A 21,017-nucleotide genomic window follows, 5' to 3' on the forward strand; every position below is an offset into this window, starting at 1 on the left:
TTTGGGTACAATGTGCCCTTCAGAGAGGGCATGGTGACAGCATGGGCTAATTTACAGAGCCGCCAGGGCAATAACTCAGAAAGCAATACTGCCTTCTCACAACAAAACGAGGCAGCCCCAGAATGTTTCATGGTGGTAAAAAGCTGCATTACAGCATACTAGATCCCGGAACCAATGAAAGAAGACAAGTTTACCAAAACGAGTCTTGACACAGAGTACGTTTCTGGCAAATACATTATTATGCACTCATTCTACTCATGTCCTGGCGAAACTATTTAGTTTCCTTATATGGCCCTTCTCTTCAGCTCTCTCCTGTAAAATAACTAATGTCTTCTAAGAGAAACAAAGATAGAAAAGAAATAGAACTGTTCCACCCGTCCTCCCTCCCCTCCTCAGTTCTTTTCAGGGAGGTGAGTGGAGGCACATATCTTTGAGAGTGTCTGAGAACTACCCCATTTTTAAAATCAATTTCAGAAAACTGAAAAGCTTTCTGCAAGAGAAATCTGTGTCGATAGGGGAAGACGAGGGAAATACTGCAACTGTCTATGCTGGCTGCCAGGATGAAGCAGCCTTGTTTTAGCTGTGACATTTTTTACTCCCATTAAAACTTTAATAGCACTAGAAGTAGGATAGAATGTACATGCATGGGTAGAAATACTATATGGCACATAAAATTAAAGAATATGCCAGCTGCCCTCTTAAATGAGAATCAACATCTAATGTTATTATTCTTCTTAAAAATTTTCAGTTGGTCTTCACAGTCTTTACACTAAAATCCAAACTCCTTAGCCGGACCCAACTTCATTTCTCAATACATTTCATCTCTTTTCCCAAAGTCTACTGTCCATTTCCCCCCAAAGCCATGTTCCTCTGCCTGGAAAATCTTTTCCATTTCTCTTTGCTTGGTAAAATCCTACTCACCCTTCAAATATCCACTTAGCTTTCTCTCTTCCAGGAAGAATGCCCACACTCCTATGAGCTCTCAGAGAACCCTGCGCTTGTCACTGCACTCACCATATCATGTTATAATTTCATTTTACTGGCTGTCTCTTCCATTAGAGCCTGTAGACAAGTGCTAAATTCTAGGATGCTACCTATATCCTCTTGTGTCCAGGTCAGAGGCCTGACACATGAGTAGACACACGTATTTTCATGTATAGTAAATACAGCCATCAATGAACCTCACTTTGTTTCAATAGAAAAGTATCTACTCTCTCTAAAATTTTTCATAATATAGAACAAGTATCTTCCACCTTTGATCACATTTCCCGCCAGAATGACGACTTTCATAGTAGAACATCTGGCTCATATCCTTGAAAACGTTTCAGGAAGCTGGTGGCTGACTGCATTTCTCACAGCAGGAAGGAAGCCACCATTTGTAGAGCACCTATGTGCTACAACTGTGCACCAAATTTAGGCTGCATGTATACACTTCTTCAGTCTTGACAATCTATGGTAACTCGTTTTAGCTCTATTTTGACAAAGAACCTGAGGCTTAGAAATGTGCCCAAGGTCACATGGCTAGCAAGTGATGAAGCCAAACTAACACAATGTGCAAGATCAGGACTACATTTTCTCCTAAATGAACTAAAAAATGATGTTGGCTGAAACTAAGGTTTCCCACTGGGTTGAAAAAATGATGAAGGCAGCAAATGACTTGTTCATCTCAGACTATGGGTGTGCAGTTTTAACAATAAGAACTGAAAACCAGCCTTGTTCCTGTTCAGGGTTTGAATAATTGCACACACTGCTGCCATCCTGTCAAATAACAGACTCATCAGACATTCAGTTTGAAGCACTGTTTTAAAACAACTTCTCAAATTTATTTAACTCATGTGGATAACATGGTAGAGTTTTGTATAAAAAGAAAAAAAGGCCACCACTCCCTCCCTCCTAAGCCTTGCAGACAGCAGAGTTCAGGCAGCATACTGGGTGTGGTGATCACAGGATTTGCATTATCCTTTCAAAGATGGAACTCCAACTACCACTGGAGTTTTCCAATTCAAAATTCAGTTTCACTAGAGAGCCCAGCAGAATTAAAAAAAAAAAAAAAAAACACGAAAAACTAGATTGTTGCTTTTTAAATTTTTCCAATTCTTATTTAGAAAAATTACTAGAGGCAATGACAAAAATAACCATTTAAAAGATCACTCTCCAGGGGCGCCTGGGTGGCTCAGTTGGATAAGCGTCCGACTTTGGCTCAGGTCATGATCTCACGGTTCGTGGGTTTGAGCCCCGCGTTGGGCTCCATGCTGACAGCTCAGAGCCTGGATCCTGCTTCTGATTCTGTGTATCCCTCCCTCTCTCTCTCAAAAATAAATAAACATTAAAAAAAATTTTTAAAGATCATTCTCCAGAGGTTTTTTGTAAAGGTAAGTCCAGGCTTTCCATCCTTTTACATTTTAAAAAGAAAGAGGGCTGTGGAATACGTCAACCTTTACTCTGCTTATGACACAAAGTGTCTGCCTTCTCAAGTCCTAGACATAATGCCAGGACTCATCTCCCAAACTTCTGGTCTCAATCAAGTCCATGGGGTGCCTGGCTGGAGAGCCCTGGGTGATGGCTGCTAAATATGTTCGTATGAATCCAAGGTCAGTTAGAATCCTAACCTTAAACAGTAGGTTTACTGGATGCTGACTGCATCATGACATACGCAGGCTAAGTCAGACGTCCCTCGTCTGTCAGTTGTGAGTCATGCCAGCAGATGCGCCTGTGTTCTTTCCCTAGAGCTCACTGTACCAGATTACTACCTCACCACTTCGATCCACCAAGGTCACTGTCCAGCTATCATGAAAATCACTTAAAAGTTATCAAAAGAATAGATGATTTTCCATAAGCAACAAATGAGAATGTGTTACTTGCTGTTTAGTCCTACTAACAACTCAGTCTCTCCACCTTTCTTGGGCAGCCTATACTTTTAGGCAAATGGGAGGGTTAAAATACAGAGGAGCAACATCTATATAAAAATGTGTGCTTTATTTCTTCCTTGTTACCTTCCTGGAAAATTGCTGTTTCTGAACATTCAGGTTCCTTGAGAAGGAGAACTTTTTCTTAACTGTTGTACCCTGCATACAGAAAAGGCTTTCTCTTTTTAGCCTCCATTTCATTGCCTGGGTTTCACTCTCTAGGTACTAACAGTGGGAAAGGGAGAGAGGAGGAGACAAAAATCACAAAGAGCAGCGTAAAACATGTCCTGTGTCAGCAAAATGGCAAGGCCTCTACTATCGTCAATGCTGACACTAAGTAATTTCTGGTGGAGTTGAATACATCATTACATTTCTATTTGTGCTCTGCCTGAGGCTTTTCCCTACCTACTAATTGCGAGTGAAGGTCGAGAGAGCTTTTGTGAAAGGGGCAGAACATAAGCAATGTGCTGGTCTGTAGCCAGGTGTCAGTGTACTTTATAACGGAGGAAGAGAGGATTAGAGGATTATAGGGAGATTTTTGTTTCAGCCGTTAGTCCAACAAAGATTTAAAAGACTTACAGAAAATGGCTTCACATAGAAGTATGGTAGTGGGGAAGGGATTATGGGGAGAGTGGTAAACACAGCCAGTAAAATTCAGGGATAAATGAAGACCCACACAAGTCCACAGAATACAAAGGAACAAAGAAGAATACTTCTTGAGCCATAAGTGCTCAGGACACAGGATTGGGTAGGGACCAGTGAATTAGCAACTAAATGGCTTCAGTGATAATTCTGAAACCTGTTCCAATTTATGTTTGGAGTGAATTCTTCTCCAGAACAGGTCAAGATTGTGCTTAAAAAAATGTCCTTAAAACACAACAGCTTCTTAAATATTCTTTTGCCTCTTGCTTCCAGGTGATTTCCCTTTGGTTAAAAACCAGAAACAGTATAAACCTCACAGGATGGAATAAGTCTTTTGATACAGGCAAGGTGAGGCACAGGATGAACTTACACAGTAAGTGAGAGTCTGTCTGTCTTGGTCTTCTCCCTTGACCACTCCACGTCTCTGAACTAACAGAGATGGCAGTTCACTTCCTCTGGAAGAAGCCAGTAATGGATACTTGTCTGTTGGCTTTGCCCAGAGCAGCAGTCCCTTTCTTTGGGCCCTTTCGTTCTTCTTTGGGTTCTTTTTTCACCGTCATGGCGGAGGGTCTATGTACGGAGGAGGTCTTCATCTTAAGCTCCTCTTCACTATCTGTGCAGGATTCACTCACATAGACTTTTTCAGTCACTGGCAGAATAAAAAAAAAAAAAAAAAAAAAAAAAAATGGGAAAGGAGTGGGTCATTTAGAACACTGTTATTAAGAGAATGAGATGTCTTGTTCACTCCAATTCCTTCAGACCCTCTGATCAAGGGAGACCCTCTGATCAGCTCACCTAATACTGGAGCCTTCTCCCACTGGGAGATCAGATCAGGCCACCAATAGGAACTATTTATCTTAAACTCATACAGTCTCTAGTCGGGGCTCAGAGCCAACATTTACCCTTACTGTCTCGCTGCTATGTCCCATGCCTTTTGCCCAAATTCTGCATTTGGGTCCTGGTCAATGCTAGCTAACTTCCTGAACTCTACACTGAACTGTCTGTATCTCAAATACCCACTTCTACCTCCACGCTTTGACTGACTTCTTCAATCTCACTTCCCTGACCCACAGTGCCTGCCTATTTCCTTCCACTGCTGCTTTTCTGGATCTTAATCTCTGCTCTATTCGCCAGTCTTCATCTAGTCTAACCAGGTTCACAGTCAGGGGCCCTCCTGGCTGGCTATATCCTGACATCACCCACTCACTCTCTGCACAACCTAAATACAAGAATTGCAGATTACTCAATTTTTCAGTTCTTAGTTCTAAATGACCCAACACTTACTAGTGGTCTGCATTGTGAAGATAACTGCCCCAAGCAAACTCAATCATATAACAAACTTGATTGTTTTAAGACAATGATAAAATGAGAAACAAAGTTACCAATTCTCTTAATGCCCTATCAGCCAAAGGCATACTTTTGCCTTTTCTTATACCAATAAAATTCACTGACCCCCTCCCCCTTTGAAAATAATTTTACCAGTGCAGTCAGTATAAGGAAGCTGAAAAGGGCATAGGCACAGACAGTAACTTCCAACAATGATGTCACAGAACTGATGAGGGTCTCTTCAGTATTACTGCAGCACACAAACCAATCATGAGAAACAGTACAATGCCACCTTCCTGTGACTTTAGAGAGCTGCAGCAGCTAAATAACCAACGTCTTCTACATTCTTTCTCAGCTTTCCTGGTTGCAGCAGGAAGATGAAGAGTAAAGGAAAACATCTCCTCTTGGCTGAACACAGTAACCTAATATGCATCATAAATGCTCAAACGATTAAAGAACATTTTTGTCCTATTAAAGAACATAATAGTTTTAAGCACTTAATTAGCGATTAAGAACAAACTACTCCAGAGGCAGTGGCTTTGGAATCAACTATATCTGCATACTAATATGTAGTCTGCCATTTATAAATTCTCAAACTTTTGATGTGCATCAGGATCACCTGCAGGGCTTATTAAAACAGATTGCCGAACTCTAATTCCAGAGCTTCAAATTCAGTAAGTGAGGGATGGACCTGAGAATTTGCTTTTCTAACATGTTCCCAGGGAATGCTGATGCTGCTGGTCTGGGGACTATACCTTGAGAATCATTGTTCTCTCCTCCCCTGTAAAATGGGAGTAACACTGCCTCACAGAAGGTATGGATGCACCTAGTGATCTTATTAGCAAGTACCCATCAATGCTGGTCTTTCCCTTCACAATGGCAAAGCCATGCTGGAGGTCTGTTGCCGGTAGAGCATTCCTTCACCATACCCATCTAATCCCATTAAGGGTACATAATTAACGGTTCCCTCACTAAGAGTTCCTAGGATTTGTCATTACTTTTAAGAGCCTAGAATTCACTTTGCTGATTCCTATCAACTTAGAGGCTACAAATCACTGAGAAGCTTTAAATATATATATGTAGATATATATATTTACATATATAAAGTGTTCTCAAAGGCCTTACTACTCACCTGTGCTCCACAGACCAGAGGCATTAGACTCTCCCACGATTTTATTAGAAATGCAGAATTTCAGACCCTACCTGAGGGCCTACTGAATCAGAATTTGAATTTTAGCAAGATCTTCAAGTAATGTGAAGTTTGAGAAATGCTGCTCTAAAGTACTTAGGGAATTCCCATGGCATACCTATTAGTTCAGCAATTATGATCCCTGAACACTAGCCCAATCTCATCGGCAACTTGAAACGCATTATGCAACTGGATTATTGGAACAAACTTATGAGCTGCTATTTACTCAATATCTCAAATTAGGGAAGTCTGAAGAGCCATATGCAGACATAGAAAAGAAACAACTTACTACTAGTTGGTGGTATAAAACTTGCTCCTTCATAAGCTATACTTTGTATTCAAATGGCAGCAGGTCTATAATGTAAAACTCCAACATCAATTAGCTCATTATTTCATTACTTATTACTGAAACCACTGGTTGTCTCATTGCCAATTCTGTGCAATGCATTGCTTGGGGGAGTTAAAACCAGTCAGGGCAACACCAACAAAATTTCTTCAGCAGCACACTTAGTATACCTCAAGAGCTAAAAGAAGGATTTCTATATTCAAAGCTTTAGTTACTTCAAACTGTAAGACAAAGGAGATTTCAACTTAAAGATACAGAACCTTTATTTTAACTGAGTAACATGCAACTTTTCTGGGCTGCCATTAAAAAAAAAAAAAAAAAAAAGAGCCCAGTTTACATGGATAACATCAGAATTATTCTCCACTCAATGTTTTGCTGTTAGAATTCTAACTTGTCCAAAAGTCTACCCCACACGAATCTCAGGGGCCCAACTCCCCAGTCCCTGAAGCAAAGTCACAGAAAAGGAAAGATCAGTTTTGAAAAACCCCAGACCAGCTCTCATCCAGCATAGGACAGGACAAGCCCCCTGTGCTGGTACATTTGGAACAGTCCAAACAGAAAGGAAAGCACAACTCCTTTGTTGGTAACAGGAGCCAAGATTCATTAGGTTGAGCTTGGACTACAAACCTTAAAAAAAAAAAAAAAGTGCTATGTGAGCACGGTTTTCATTGTTGCATCCAAGGCTCTTAATAGTCCTGTCTGGAGACAGGAGTGTAAAAAGTCCACATCCCATACCTGGCCAAAACTTGAGTACTGTGTTTTGAACAAAGCAACAGGTAATTAGCCACAAACTCCCAGTAAATGCTCACAATGATATATCTGACATTTTTCTTTCGGGGTAGAAGGAGGGAAAAACTGGCACTGATGCCTTTGTCCTCGTAAATTTAAAACAAAGAAAAAGTAAGAACTTCAATAGTAAATGCACATATTATCACCACTAGTCAAACCAAAAGGCTTGAAAACACACTATTAGAAGACTGAAAGCAACCAAAACAAAATACAAAAAAACAACCCTAACTTGAAGTCCAGAATTCATAGGCTCACAAAAAATTTGGCACTGAAAAGACCAATTTCCAGTGTAAGGAATTTTATTCCCCGATAATATGCTACAATTAAAATGGCACAGGCCTGAGGTGCCTGGGTGGCTCAGCTGGCTGAGCACTGAACTTTAGCTCAGGTCACGATCTCCTGGTTTCTGGGTTCGGGCCCCACATAGGGCTTTGTGCTGGCAGTGCGGAGCCTGCTTTGGATTCTGTGTCTTCCTCTCTCTCTGCCCCTCCCCCACCTGCATGCTCTCTCCTAAAAATAAACATTGAAAAAAAAAATCTTTCAAAAAAATGGCAGAGGCCTTTTCAGAGGAGTGGAAGGTAGGGAACAATGGGACAGGGTTTGCACTTATTCTAACAACCACACAACCTAGGAAAAGTAGATTCTTCAGAATTGATCTTTTTAAGATGAAAGTTTGAACCAGAAAAGGAGAGTCAAGAAAGGGAAAAGGTACTTCTTTAGGAGAGCAGGTGCCACAGGAAGGGAGAAACTACAATTATAGGCTATCCAACCAACAGGAGGTTTCCAAGACTAAGCCCACAAGTCTCTGTAAACACAAAAAGTACCAGGATCAGAGCATCCTATTGGCCTGCAAGTGTGAAAGCCCCACAGAAGTCTGAGTCAACTGTGGAAGGGTAGAACAAGCTTAAACATGGCTGAAGAATTCAACCTATAACTAACTGAAAAGCTAAATTCTAATTCCCCTTTAGGTCACCATAAAAAGCACACGTTTTTATCTAACATGACTTACAAACGGGAAACATGAAGTGATTTGGAAGAGTCAAACCCCTCTGGAGAGATGGGACAAAATACCAAGAAGACTCTTGACACTCTCTTCAGAGTCTAATCATCAGTGGGGGCTTCCTTTCTACTGTTCAAATGTATAAAACAACATTCTAGAAAAAAAAAGTTTCTCAATGTCTGTAACAACATTTTATGTTGGTATTATGGTTTCCATATCGAAAGTGCCTTTAAACGTTACCTCACCTGAACTTTCACAACAATCCCACATATAGGCAAAATGGATATTTTACCTCCATTCCATACATCAAGAAACTCCCTACCAGAGGTGACAGGACTTTTATCCAAGACCTCAAAGCTTATTTCTACAGGATGTGGTCCAAACAAGAACCCATGTTCTGCCTTTCATTGTAGTGTTCTCTACTCTGCTACTCAGGGTGTGTGCCATGTTTGGCGTGAGTCATGTGCACATTCAAGTTTGAAGCACACTGCTCTGTAAGAGATCACGGAGCCAGAAACTCTTCTTACCTATGCAGCCTTCCTCATCCACAAAGGTCTTAGACTTCAGCACCCGTTTTCGTTTTCTTTTTTCTCCATTTGAGCTCTAAAAGATCACAGGAAGATCAGAGGTTACAACATTCAGTTGATCAATGACTCTATAGAGAAAAATAACAAGAGCTTTTTAATCTACAATAATCACCCTCCAATATTCCATGATGATAAAAAGTTGAATGCGAAACTCTATCCATTTCCTTTTACGGACCAGTCCTACTATACAGACAAGTTACATTCCTATATATGGAAGCTTGATGTTTAATGCTTGTAAGATAACTGTGATCACTCAGTCAACAAACTTTTGGTAAGCAGTGCACCATGGTTAAAAAGACCAATAGGACAAGGACCTTAGCGGATGAGAGAAGCGAGGAAGACAGACCACTGCAATCCACTGTGGTAAGGGCTTTAATGGAGGGCTGTGGCAGACATTATGGAAGCACACAGGAAAGCTAAATCAGATGAGAGGTCCGTGGCATGTATCCTTGCTGTAGATACTTGCTATTTTAGCCTTGATGCTGCAACATTACCCTTGTCTACTTTAGTCTCACACAGATACTACTAATACCAATTTCCTTTTATGTTCAGTGGTCTTTCATCCCATTTTCCTGTCAGCTAATGAGGAAATTAGTGCAAAATTTAAATGACAGTCTTAATACAATGAATTAAAGGAAAACTAATAGTTGTAAAGGAAAAAAAACCTTGTTAGCACCTTTCTTCTCAACTCTCCATTATCTACACTAATAGACAAGATGCAGCTGAAGACCATTCAAAACTACATTCCCCCATTTATTGCCAGCTTTTCTCACCCTTCCCTTTTCCAGAAGAGTTTCTGAAGAACAACAAATGTGCATAAGTTGTTTGTTCACTCTATTTCCCAAACTTTGTTCTGATGCAGGCAAGACCTTACTTTGCAAAATTCCAACAGGAGTTGGGTAACACAGCAGCCCTGATGCTGGAGGTCATGAAAAACAAAACCACTCCCAGGCCTGACCTCTGCAACCTTCCTGAGATGCGCCCTAATAGCTGAGCTCTCACCGCAGGTGAGGAGAGGGAATGTCCATCCTGTAGTACCTACAGAGAGTGGAATGAGAAAAGAGCCATCTACTGGTGTCCCTGGACTATACAGCAGTGGCCGGTTCAGCATAGTTTCAGGTCCTTGGGAGGTCAGACACATGGAAAGGCAACCATCCCAGTAAAGTTTTACCTTGACAGAAGGAGGCTCTGGTTCAGTCTTAGGCACTGGTTCAGGAGGTGGAGAAGCAGGAGGAGGTGGGGATGGTGATTCAGCTTCATAATCCCCAGGAGAGTCTGGTATGACTGAAATAATGAAACAAGCTTAGCTAAGAGAACTGTGGCACTATCTGGTACAATGCCTTCTCTGGTGACTTTTTAAACGTCTGTATCCAGCAAAGGACATTTTGCAAGCAGTAATTCATGACAACCAAGGACTTTGCAGTTATAGGTCTTTAAAATACACATTTTACTGATTTTATACAAAGAAAACCAGAGAATTAAGAGTTATTAAAGCTGGAATAAACCTTAGAGATTATCTTAGCTAAACCTTTTATTTTGTAGGGAAGTCTAAAGTTGTTTTATAAATATCCACTGATCATCTAACATGTGTCATGTATTCCACTTACAATTGTTTCATTTATCCTCATAACAACCCTAAGAGACAAATATTATTCACACATTACAGTTGGGTAAAAAGAGGCTCAAAGAGGTTAATTAACTTGCCACGGTCACAGGGCTTACAAATGAGGCAGGAGGTTTTAAACCCAAGTCAGTCTGATGCCACAGCCTTACCATTCCAACTATTCTGTGCTGCCTTACCATTCAGGGCCAGACATTTTCTTTTAAGGTTAAACAAACAGATATAATTCTCAGATTATATCAAATGTTCCATGCCAGAGTCTTCATGACTATGATCCAAGGATTATCTGCAATTACCTGAGATGTTTATTAGACTGAAATATTCCAGCTGATGTTAAAAGCATAAACTTTGGAGGAAAAATCACCTTTGAAACAGTCACAATTATAGCTCTTACAACTAAGACTGGCTTACTATTTTGTATGGGAATTATTTCTAGTGATTGCTCACTGATGAGGCTTGTTTTGTTGTAGTAAGAGTAACCGGAAAGAACACTTTTGGGAAAGCAATAGTGCTCTGGAAGTGGTATCACCCGAGAAGAGAGCATCTCCAGAGGGATCCCATCATTCCTGAACAGTTCCAGAAACAGTGGTCTTGGTATAAGGCCCATGAGAGGGGGAAGTGAAAATCCTCAGCTGACCTACGGCTTAATCACCACAGAGAAACTGCTGGTAAAAAGACTGGGTAGTTGCTTAGCCTCACCTGCTCCCTGAATCTCCTGGCTGTATTCAAATTCTTAGCACAAGTCTTGGATCTGAAATTCTCCCAACTGATTAGGTCAGTGTTAAAAATTATGACAGTGGAGGGTTCAAGGCCAAATGACCTAAAGAGGTGAAGCAAAACAAGAGCCAGAACGAAACAATAAATTATACACTTCAAGTATGAAATGGGCCCCAAAACTTTATAAGCTCTGGGAAACAAGAGTCAGAAACATATGAGGAAAGTGGTCCAGCTAGTAACCCAGCTCTAGGAGAATAGAACATGATGGGAGCTCAAGTAAGCAAGAGAAAAGTTAAACCACAGAGCCAAGCTCCCATTTCTTTGAAGGTATAGCAATCAGGAAAGCTGTGTCACATGCGTTACAGGGGCAGGAGGAAAGTTTACACAGTGAGGAAGCCAAAGAAAAGGCATTTTGAGTCCTCACAATAAATTTAGGAGTTTTCATTCTATTTCCACTTCTGTAACCATGAAGACACTTAATCCTAGTGGCACCCTCTAAGACCCCTGTCACTGCACTGTATACAAGTGTTTATCTAGATCCTCCTCTGACTCTAACCTCCATGGAGGCAGAGACGCCACAATTTCCCTGGCACTGAACAAACAGTAACGATATTTTTAATAAAGGAAAACAATCATTTTTGGAATTTGGGATGAGGGGCTTCTAGGTCGAGGAAGAGTCAGCATATACCTCCCCCTCCCTTCCACATCCACCCAAAGAGACACATTACAGTGATGACTAAGGAATGAAATGCTGTAAACCTGCCTGCCACCCCTATCCCTGCCATAACAGGGAAGAGAGTAGAAGAGGGAGCCAAGAACTTGTAATGAATAAGAATTTTCAACAAATCCCCAGAAGATGGAAGGCAGATGGGAGAAAGGTGACAGGAGAAGCATCAATCAGATTGAGTCCAATAGGAGAGCTTACAATCTATTACAAAACTTCTATTTTATCTGATTTGTCAAGTTGTGTATCACTTTAAATTTTTTTAAATAAAACATTTTGGGGCACCTGGGTGGCTCAGTCGGGTAAGCATCTGACTCTTGACTTCGGCTCAGGTTATGATCTCACAGTTGTGAGATCGAGCCCCACGTCAAGCTCTGAGCTGGGCATGGAGCCTGCTTAAGATTCTCTCTCTCTCCCTCTGCCCCTCCCGTGCATGCACACTCTCTCTCTCAAAGAAATTAAAAAAAAATTTTTTTTAACGTTTATTTATTTTTGAGAGAGAGCATGAAGAGGAGGCGGAGACACAGAATCCGAAGCAGGCTCCAGGCTCTGAGCTGCCAGCATAGAGCCTGACATGGGGCTTGAACTCACAACTGCGAGATCATGACCTGAGCCAAAGTCAGTCACTTAACCGACTGAGCCACCCGGACGCCCCACAAAGAAATTTTTTTTTAAGAAAGGAAGGATGGGGGGGGCGTGTCAGGGTGGCCCGGTCAGTTAAGCATCCAGTCCTTGTTTTCAGCTCAGCTTCAATCCACAAACTGTGGGACTGGACCCCACATGGGGCTCTGTGCTGACAGCACAGAGCCTGCTTGGGATTCTCTCTTTCCCTTTCTCTCTGCCCTTCCCTTGCTTGTTCTGTCTCAAAATAAATAAACTTTTAAAAGAAAAAAAAGGGAAGGAAAGAAGGATACAGAAAACAACTAGAATTTTCTGGTCTTTACAAACATTAATCATTCATTCACATAATATTCCCCACAAAATCACTGTTACTATTATTTCTGTTTTATATAACTGAGGTTCAAAGAGACTAAAAAAAATTTGGCCACATTCATATGCTAGAATCTGTATGTGTCTGATTTTTCCATCAAGGTAAATATATCCTCGACATACTTTTAGTGACATAAGCATAAGGAGGGGTTCATACATTGGTGTATTTTAAATATGTTTATAATGAATTTACAGCTTTTCAGATGAAAGGTACTCAAGAAGTGTAATTTAACACTTACCCCAGGACAGCAGAATAAGAACTGTAGTAAAACTAGTTACTAGCAGAGTAACCACTGTTTACCAGAGTGCTATGGCAGAGGTGGGTCATTTTGGAAATCACTCATAGCTTCCCAGGAAAATTTATAAACTACCTATCTTAACCTAAAAAGGGTGGGGTGGGGGGGGTCATTTGCTTAACATTCTCCATAAGTAATTTGCAAAAACTGAAAATGTTAGCAAAAACTTAATCAGCTAAAACTATTTCTTCCTAGCAATATATTTTTTTATTTTTTATTTTTTAAAAAAAAATTTTTTTTTTTTCAACGTTTATTTATTTTTGAGACAGAGAGAGACAGAGCATGAACGGGGGAGGGGCAGAGAGAGAGGGAGACACAGAATCGGAAACAGGCTCCAGGCTCTGAGCCATCAGCCCAGAGCCCGACGCAGGGATCGAACTCACGGACCGCGAGATCATGACCTGGCTGAAGTCGGACGCTTAACCGACTGCGCCACCCAGGCGCCCCTATTTTTTTAAATTCTATCTTAGAGACAGAGCACGAGTGGGGAAGAGGGAGAGAATCTTAAGTAGGCTCCACACTCAGCACAGGGCCCAATGTGGGGCTTGATCCCACTACCCTGGGATCATGACCTGAGCCAAAATCAAGAACTGAACATTCAACTGACTGAGCCACCCAGGCGCCCCTCTTCCTAGCAATGAAAACATTACTTTTTTTTTTTTTTTTTTCAACGTTTATTTATTTTTGGGACAGAGAGAGACAGAGCATGAACGGGGGAGGGGCAGAGAGAGAGGGAGACACAGAATCGGAAACAGGCTCCAGGCTCTGAGCCATCAGCCCAGAGCCCGACGCGGGGCTCGAACTCACGGACCGCAAGATCGTGACCTGGCTGAAGTCGGACGCCCAACCGACTGCGCCACCCAGGCGCCCCGAAAACATTACTCTTAATGTGATTTCTATCTGGGTCTGGCTTTTTCTTGCTTTACAAAGAGAGTATGTAGAACTGCTAATGGTGCTTATGACTCTGCCAAGAAGAGAAATAAAGGAAAAGTCTCTTGGGTAGAGAGTTAAAGATATGAAGTTGAAGGGAATTTTCTGAGAGAAGAGACTGCTGTTAAATACTTATGGAACACGTCAATAGAAAAAGTGGGGTGATAAGAAGAAAACCTGCTATGTCAAGCAGTGTCCTGGCATTGCTGACGTATCTTATTTGATGTTCATAAAAAGTCTACACAGTGTGATAACATCCCCATTACAGATGAGGAAACAAGGAATTGAAGAAGTTAAATTATCTGTCTCCAGTTGCACAATAAGTGGCAGAAGGTTTTTTATTTTTAAAAATAATTTTTTAATTTACATCCAAGTTAGCATATAGTGCAATAATGATTTCAGAAGTAGATTCCTTAATGCCCCTCACCCATTTAGCCCATCCCCCTACCCACAACCCCTCCAGCAACTCTCTGTTGGTTCTCTATATTTAAGAGTCTCTTGTTTTGTCCCCCTCCCTATTTTTATATTCTTTTTGCTTCCCTTCCCTTACGTTCATCTGTTTTGTATCTTAAAGTCCTCATATGAGTGAAGTCATATATTTGTCTTTCTCTAATTTCACTTAGCATAATACCTTCTAGCTCCATCTGCGTAGTTATAAATGGCAAGATTTCATTCTTTTTGATTGCTGAGTAATACTCCTTTGTACAGATATACCACATCTTCTTTTTCCATTCATCCATCGATGGACACTTGGGCTCTTTCCATACTTTGGCTATTGTTGATAGTGCTGCTATAAACATTGGGGTGCCATGTACTCAGTTAAGTGGCAGAAGTAAGATTTAAACCCAGGTCTGTTTTACTCCAAAGTCCCTGTCATTTCTTCCACTTCTGCTGCTCATTTGCTAATTTCCATCTGAAGACAGCATATTGAATAGTATATATTCAGTGTGACAGGAATAAAATGGTAATAGATTAGAGATTGTGTAAAGGTTTAAAATAAAGGCCCTCTAGCTTTGAGATGAAGAAATTTAGGAATAAAATGGCAAAGGTTTGCAAATTTAGTCAGATGCTAAAAATTACTCTGCCAGATAAAAAATCTGAGAGCCTCTCATTTATATTATCTATTATTATAGGTTGTTCACCTCTATCACATTTCTTCTCACTTCTTTCTAAACTAATAATCCCACTCATATTTCTAATCACCCACAGATATTATTTTTGTGCACTAATGATCAGAACTCCAGAGAATATTTCAGAAGTATGTAATGAGTGTTTAATCAACCACAGTAATTCCCTGACTTAGAACTGACTCCTTCACTGGAGTATCTAGTTCACCTTTTCAAAGTACATTAGGTTGATGGCTTGAAGGCCTTTTCCAGATTCTTCCCCAAATCCTTTTCCTGGTTGGAAATAGGGAAGACAATTTCAATAGCACAGTAATATTCCTGTTACTTCCTAATTATTTTCCCATGTATCTTCATGGAGTCGCTTCTATTTCCTTAATTCTTAACTTGATGGCTCTTGTTTCAGCCACACACTTGGGTATCTTCCTTTCAGGTGTCTTAGTCAAAGCATTTTGATAAATGACATGGAATGAGTATATAGTGACAGCTCCTCTAGGATGCTCACAATGCCCTATCCCTACCTATTCCAAAGAGTCATTAAGAAAAAAAACCACAGCTCTGGTGGGCACAATACCTCTATAGGATATCAGAGCTTATAAACTCCTACATGGAAGCATGACTGGTAGGATCTAAACCTATGGAAGAGTCAAAGATATACCTACATCATAGATTTAACTTCCTTGTACAATTTCTTAGGTCTGTTCATTTCTTTTGCATTACTGTCATCTGTATATATAAATGGCTTTCTCACTCATTTGTACATGTACAGTTGCTTTCGGGGTGCCTCTGTTGCCATTTTCAATTCTTACAGAAATTTCTGGTAAGAGTAGAGCCTAACAAGTTTATCTTGTCCTTTACCAGCAGAACAGGTTCCTTTTCCTGCATTCGTTATTCTTCTTTAATTTCTTTTAGCATCTGTTTGTTTGTTTTGTCATTCTACCTTCATCTGATGCTGAATTCCTTTGGAGTAGATTTGCCTGACCCCTCAAAATGTTTTATACCCATTATGGCATAAATTCATAGAGAACGGATTATAGAAACTCAAGCTTCTCACCACCGTTCTCAAAGCAGGGTAGAAGTCATCTGGCATAGCAGTTTGACCAAGGCATCTTTCTCGTTAGCCTCATCCTCTTTTTTTTTTTTTAATTTTTTTTAAATGTTTTATATTTATTTTTGAGACAGAGAGACAGAGCATGAGCAGGGGAGGGGCAGAGAGAGAGGGAGACACAGAATCGTAAACAGGCTCCAGGCTCTGAGCTGTCAGCCCAGAGCCCGACGCAGGGCTCAAACTCACGGACCTCGAGATCATGACCTAAGCTGAAGTCGGACGCTTAACCAACTGAGCCACCCAGGTGCCCCAGCCTCATCCTCTTTCTATATACCTTCATTTACACAATCTGGGAAGAGATCTTGGCTCTTCGAACACCTGATATTCTTTGAAAAGGCATATGAATTTTCCAGGTAAGAATCTTGCCCTTATTCTGTTTGTTTATCTTATAATAGAGCCCACAGCATAAAACTAGAAGGGTCCATAGTATCATTCCCTTTCAACAATGATACTACTATAGATTCTCAAACTTAGCATGTTTTTATTTATGTGGCGTGGAACACCATTATCACCAACACCCTTGATACCTACAATATTACCTGTTTTAAAAGATTCACATGAAGGTAGCCAAAGGAATATCTCCATTTCATTTTTTAAAAAGAAAAGCTCTTCACGGCACCTAGGCAGTTCAGTCAGTTAAGCTTCCGACTTTGGCTCAGTCGTGATCTCATGGTTCATGGGTTTGAGCCCCGTGTCAGGCTCTTTGCTGTCAGTGTGGAGCCTGCTTCAGATCCTCTGTCCTCTCTCTTTCTGCCTCTCCCCCACTCACACTCTCTCTCTCAAAAATAACATTAAAAAATTAAAAAAATAAAAAAGTAAAAAATAAATTAGAAAAAGAAAAGCTCTTTGATAATATACATAATAATAATCCTTATTCTCTTTCCTTTTATGTTATTTTGCTAAATTACCAAAAAACAATGGTTCTGATCAAAAAGCGAAAGCAGACTCTAATGGTGCTATTGTTTATCTCTCAATACTACAATTACTATTGTCATTGTGACCTGTAATAAATTACTTTTTAACTCCTTGAGCGTCAAAGTAAGAATTGACCCCTGCTATCAACTAAATGTTTGTGTTCCCCCAAAATTCATATTTGAAGCTCTAACCCCTAACGTGATGGTATCTGGAGGTGGGGTCTTTGGGAGATAATTAATGGAATCAGATTACCACCCTTATAAAAGATGCAAGAGAAACACTTTCTCTCTCTGCCATGTGAAGATATGGCAAGGAGATACCCTACAAATCAGGAAGAGAGCTCTCACCAGGAACTACAATCAGGCAGTGCCTTGATTTTGGAACTCTCACCCTTTAGAACTGTGAACAGGACAAATTTGTCCTGCTTAAGCCATCCAGTCTATGGTACTTTTGCTATAACCCAAGTAACGGAGACAATGACACTAGCCAAAAATTAATAGCAACCTTTCATAGCCCACCTTCATCTTCACTGCTATCAGACTCAGGAAGTTTGATTCTTCTCCTCTTTTTCTTCATACTTTCAGTTTCTTTTGTCTCATCATCAGATAACTCCATTCGCTTCCCCCTGTTGCTATCCAGGAATAATTTAATCATGTTACACAAAATAAAAATATAAGTATTCATATGCTACTATGGGTCTTGCTTCATAACTCCTGGTCTTAATTCCAGAGGATAGAAGAGTCAAAGTAGACCAATAAGGATTCTTTTTAAGGATACTCTGCTGACCACAACTAAGTCATTCCATGGGGTGACCAGAATGAAACATTTTTCTAGCTCTCTATATAGCTCACTGGAAACTACTTACCAGCTCATCAATTATCATTACAAATTCCTTCTTACTTTTCCTACTGACCTTTCAATCATTCAACAAGCTTTAAATAAGCAGCTACTACATACACAGGCTTTTTGCTAAACACCGAGGATGCAAAGATGAAGAAAATACTGTTATCAAGAAGCTCTGGTGGGAGAAATAGATATAAACACCACCAAATGTAAGACAATGTGATAAAGACTACTGGACAAATAAAATGTTATGGGACAAGACTCTTGTACGAAAACTAAAAACTAAGTGGAAATTCATCAGGTAAAAAAAGGGAGACAAATATTTTAAAGAGAAGAAAAAAAATGTGCAAAGGCATAGACATAAGACCTTAAGGTGATTCTAATGACATAATAAAAAAAACATAGACTCCATCTTAACGTTAGTTAGCTCCTCTGGATACTCTATCACACTATTCAGATATGTATAAAATGTGGTTTTTATCTTCAAGTAACTTATTCCTTATGTAACTTTATCAACTTATTTTTCTACCTCAAGCTAGTAAAAGACAAACCCCAAATAGGTAAAAAACAAACAAACAAACAAAAAACAACAAAAAAAGATAAAGAGCAGAAATTAATGAAATAAAACAGAAAAAAACTAACAAGGTTAAAAATTGTTATTTTGGGGCAAAAGATTAATGAAATTAATAAACCCTTCTATAAGACTGATTAAAAAAAGACAAAACAGGGGTGCCTGGGTGGCTCAATCAGTTAAGTGTCCAACTCCGACTCAGGTCACAATCTCGCGGTTCATGGGTTCGCGGTTCCGTGCTGACCACTCGGAGGCTGGAGCCTGCTTTGGATTCTGTGTCTCCCTCTCTCTCAAAAATAAACATTAAAAAGAAAATTTAAAAAAATAAGACAAAACAACGTATTACCAACATGAGGAATAAAAGAATAAAGGAATCTGTAATGATAAGTACAGATTTTACAGATCCTCAAAGAATAAGGCTATAGTAGGGGCTTTATGCCAATGAACTCAACAACTTAGATGAAATAAATTCCTTTAAAAACACAACCAAAACTGACCCAACAAGAACAAGAAAATTTGGATGGCTCTATTTAAAGAAATCAAATTAATAAAATAAACTTCCCCACAAAGAAAACTCGGCTCAGGTTCACTGAATTTTATCAAACTTTTAAGAAAAAAAATAATACATATCTTACACAAACTCAGAAAACACAGTTTTCTACTAATTCTATGAAGTTACATAACTTTGGTACTAAAATATAAAGACATTATCAGAAAAGTAAATAACTGATCTATCAGCCTCACAGATGCAGTGGCAAAATATCCTTACAATATTAGCAAATAAAATCCAACAACTTATAGAAAGGATAATGTATCATGACAAAAAATTAGGTTTATCCCAAGAATGCAAGGTTGGTTTAACACTTAAAAGTCGATCAAGGTAATTCACCACACTAACAGAAACCCCAAAAGATCATCTCAATAAATGCAGAAAAAGCATCAGTCAAGATTCAGCACCCATCCATAAAAAAACAGAAAAGGACAGCCTCCATCTGGTAAAGGGCATCTACTTAAAACATACAGTTAACATCACACTCGGTAATGAAATACTGAATGCATTCCTGACTATAACTGTCAACAATGAGTGTTATACCCATGGGCTGGGGACATTTTAACCTATCAATCTCACATATTCCTAGGAGGTAAGGCCCACTGGACAGAGCCTTGACCCTCTGAAACTTGAGCATTTTGTTGATGTTTTCTACTAGAGTAGCCCCAGCCTTACTACAAAAGTCAAGTATTTCTGGGCCTATCAGTGCTGACAGTGTCTTTAGAATTTCTTTCAACAGACTAATTCCTACCAACTATGAGGTAGTGTCTCAAATTCCTGGATCCATTTTTAACAGCTTGTGTGCTTTTTATTTTCTTTTCTAATTACATTTTACCACTTGAAAAATAAACTCATTGATATAAAAAGAAAACAAAGAACTTTTTCTCTTAAATTTGACTGGAAATAGTAACCCCTCACTTGGCAATCTAAAGTGAAAAACAGACACAGACACAATCAGGCACACTTATGCCATGTCCACAAATTTAAAATGAAGTAAAGAAAAAAAAGGATAATCAATTTAGTTCAATGGGGCCCAAAAAACTGGATTTGGGCTCTAAACCATCTACACTGGCTATTCCACAGTTCTACTTCCCTAGATAAGCTACTGAGCTTCTCTCTTCATTTTGGTTATACAGCTGTATCCCTAAGGCATTAAGTAGGATTTAGTACTCAACTGAAAACTGCCCACTGTCAATAAGCCCAAACAGACCTTCTCACCCCCAGCAGAGACACTCTTCCCTCACAGGCAACAAAATTTTCCTACCTTTTTTTTTCCTTCTGCTGCATCTTAACAGGCTCTGCTTTTTTGCTGGGTTTCTTCAGGCCTGTAGGGGCTGCCAGCTTTGGTTCAGTGACAGACACTGGAGGTTGCTCCACTATTTTTTCTTCTTTCACTGCTTGTTCTGAATCCAAATTGACTTTAAGTTTATCTACAAATATAGTATAACAGATGATATATAACCTCATCGTGCAATGTCAATCTATTATTCCTCTGATAGTCGACTAAGTGCCAAGTAATTGGTTAGGAGCAGGGGGCTAAAGGGATAAAAAAACAGTCCCTGTCCTAACAGAACTCATAGTCTAGTCAGAGAACATTTCTCCTTTCCAACTACCACTCTAGCAGTAACTGTTTTCATTTCTGCCTCTTGCTAATCCTTCATTATATCACAACTCCCAGGCCAAATAATAGTAAAAGCAGGGCTTAGAAAAAGCAAATACAACTATATGAGGTATCATCATTCTCATTTATATATCACTTATTAGATGAGAAAATTAAGAGTCTGAGAGATAAAAGACGTTTCCCGAGTATACAGTTTACAAATAGTGACAACAGAAATTCGTA

At 39.7% G+C, this 21,017-nt stretch overlaps 1 protein-coding gene across 2 annotated transcripts in view; it reads right to left on the bottom strand.

Annotated features, from left to right (window-relative positions):
* Positions 1 to 1,789: 1,789 nt before the first annotated feature.
* POLD3 (DNA polymerase delta 3, accessory subunit) overlaps positions 1,790 to 21,017 on the bottom strand; it is a 52,586-nt gene continuing 33,358 nt past the window's right edge. For both annotated transcript variants that reach the window (XM_045484039.1, XM_045484040.1), the window contains exons 8-12: positions 20,439 to 20,604; positions 17,729 to 17,835; positions 9,957 to 10,069; positions 8,726 to 8,801; positions 1,790 to 4,197 (exon numbers count right to left, since the gene is read on the bottom strand). In XM_045484039.1, coding sequence (XP_045339995.1) covers positions 3,995 to 4,197; positions 8,726 to 8,801; positions 9,957 to 10,069; positions 17,729 to 17,835; positions 20,439 to 20,604 — 665 coding nt within the window. In that variant the 3' untranslated portion in view covers positions 1,790 to 3,994. The remainder of the gene's footprint in view (positions 4,198 to 8,725; positions 8,802 to 9,956; positions 10,070 to 17,728; positions 17,836 to 20,438; positions 20,605 to 21,017) is intronic.

Source organism: Leopardus geoffroyi, chromosome D1, assembly GCF_018350155.1.
Source record: "Leopardus geoffroyi isolate Oge1 chromosome D1, O.geoffroyi_Oge1_pat1.0, whole genome shotgun sequence".
Taxonomy (NCBI): domain Eukaryota; kingdom Metazoa; phylum Chordata; class Mammalia; order Carnivora; family Felidae; genus Leopardus; species Leopardus geoffroyi.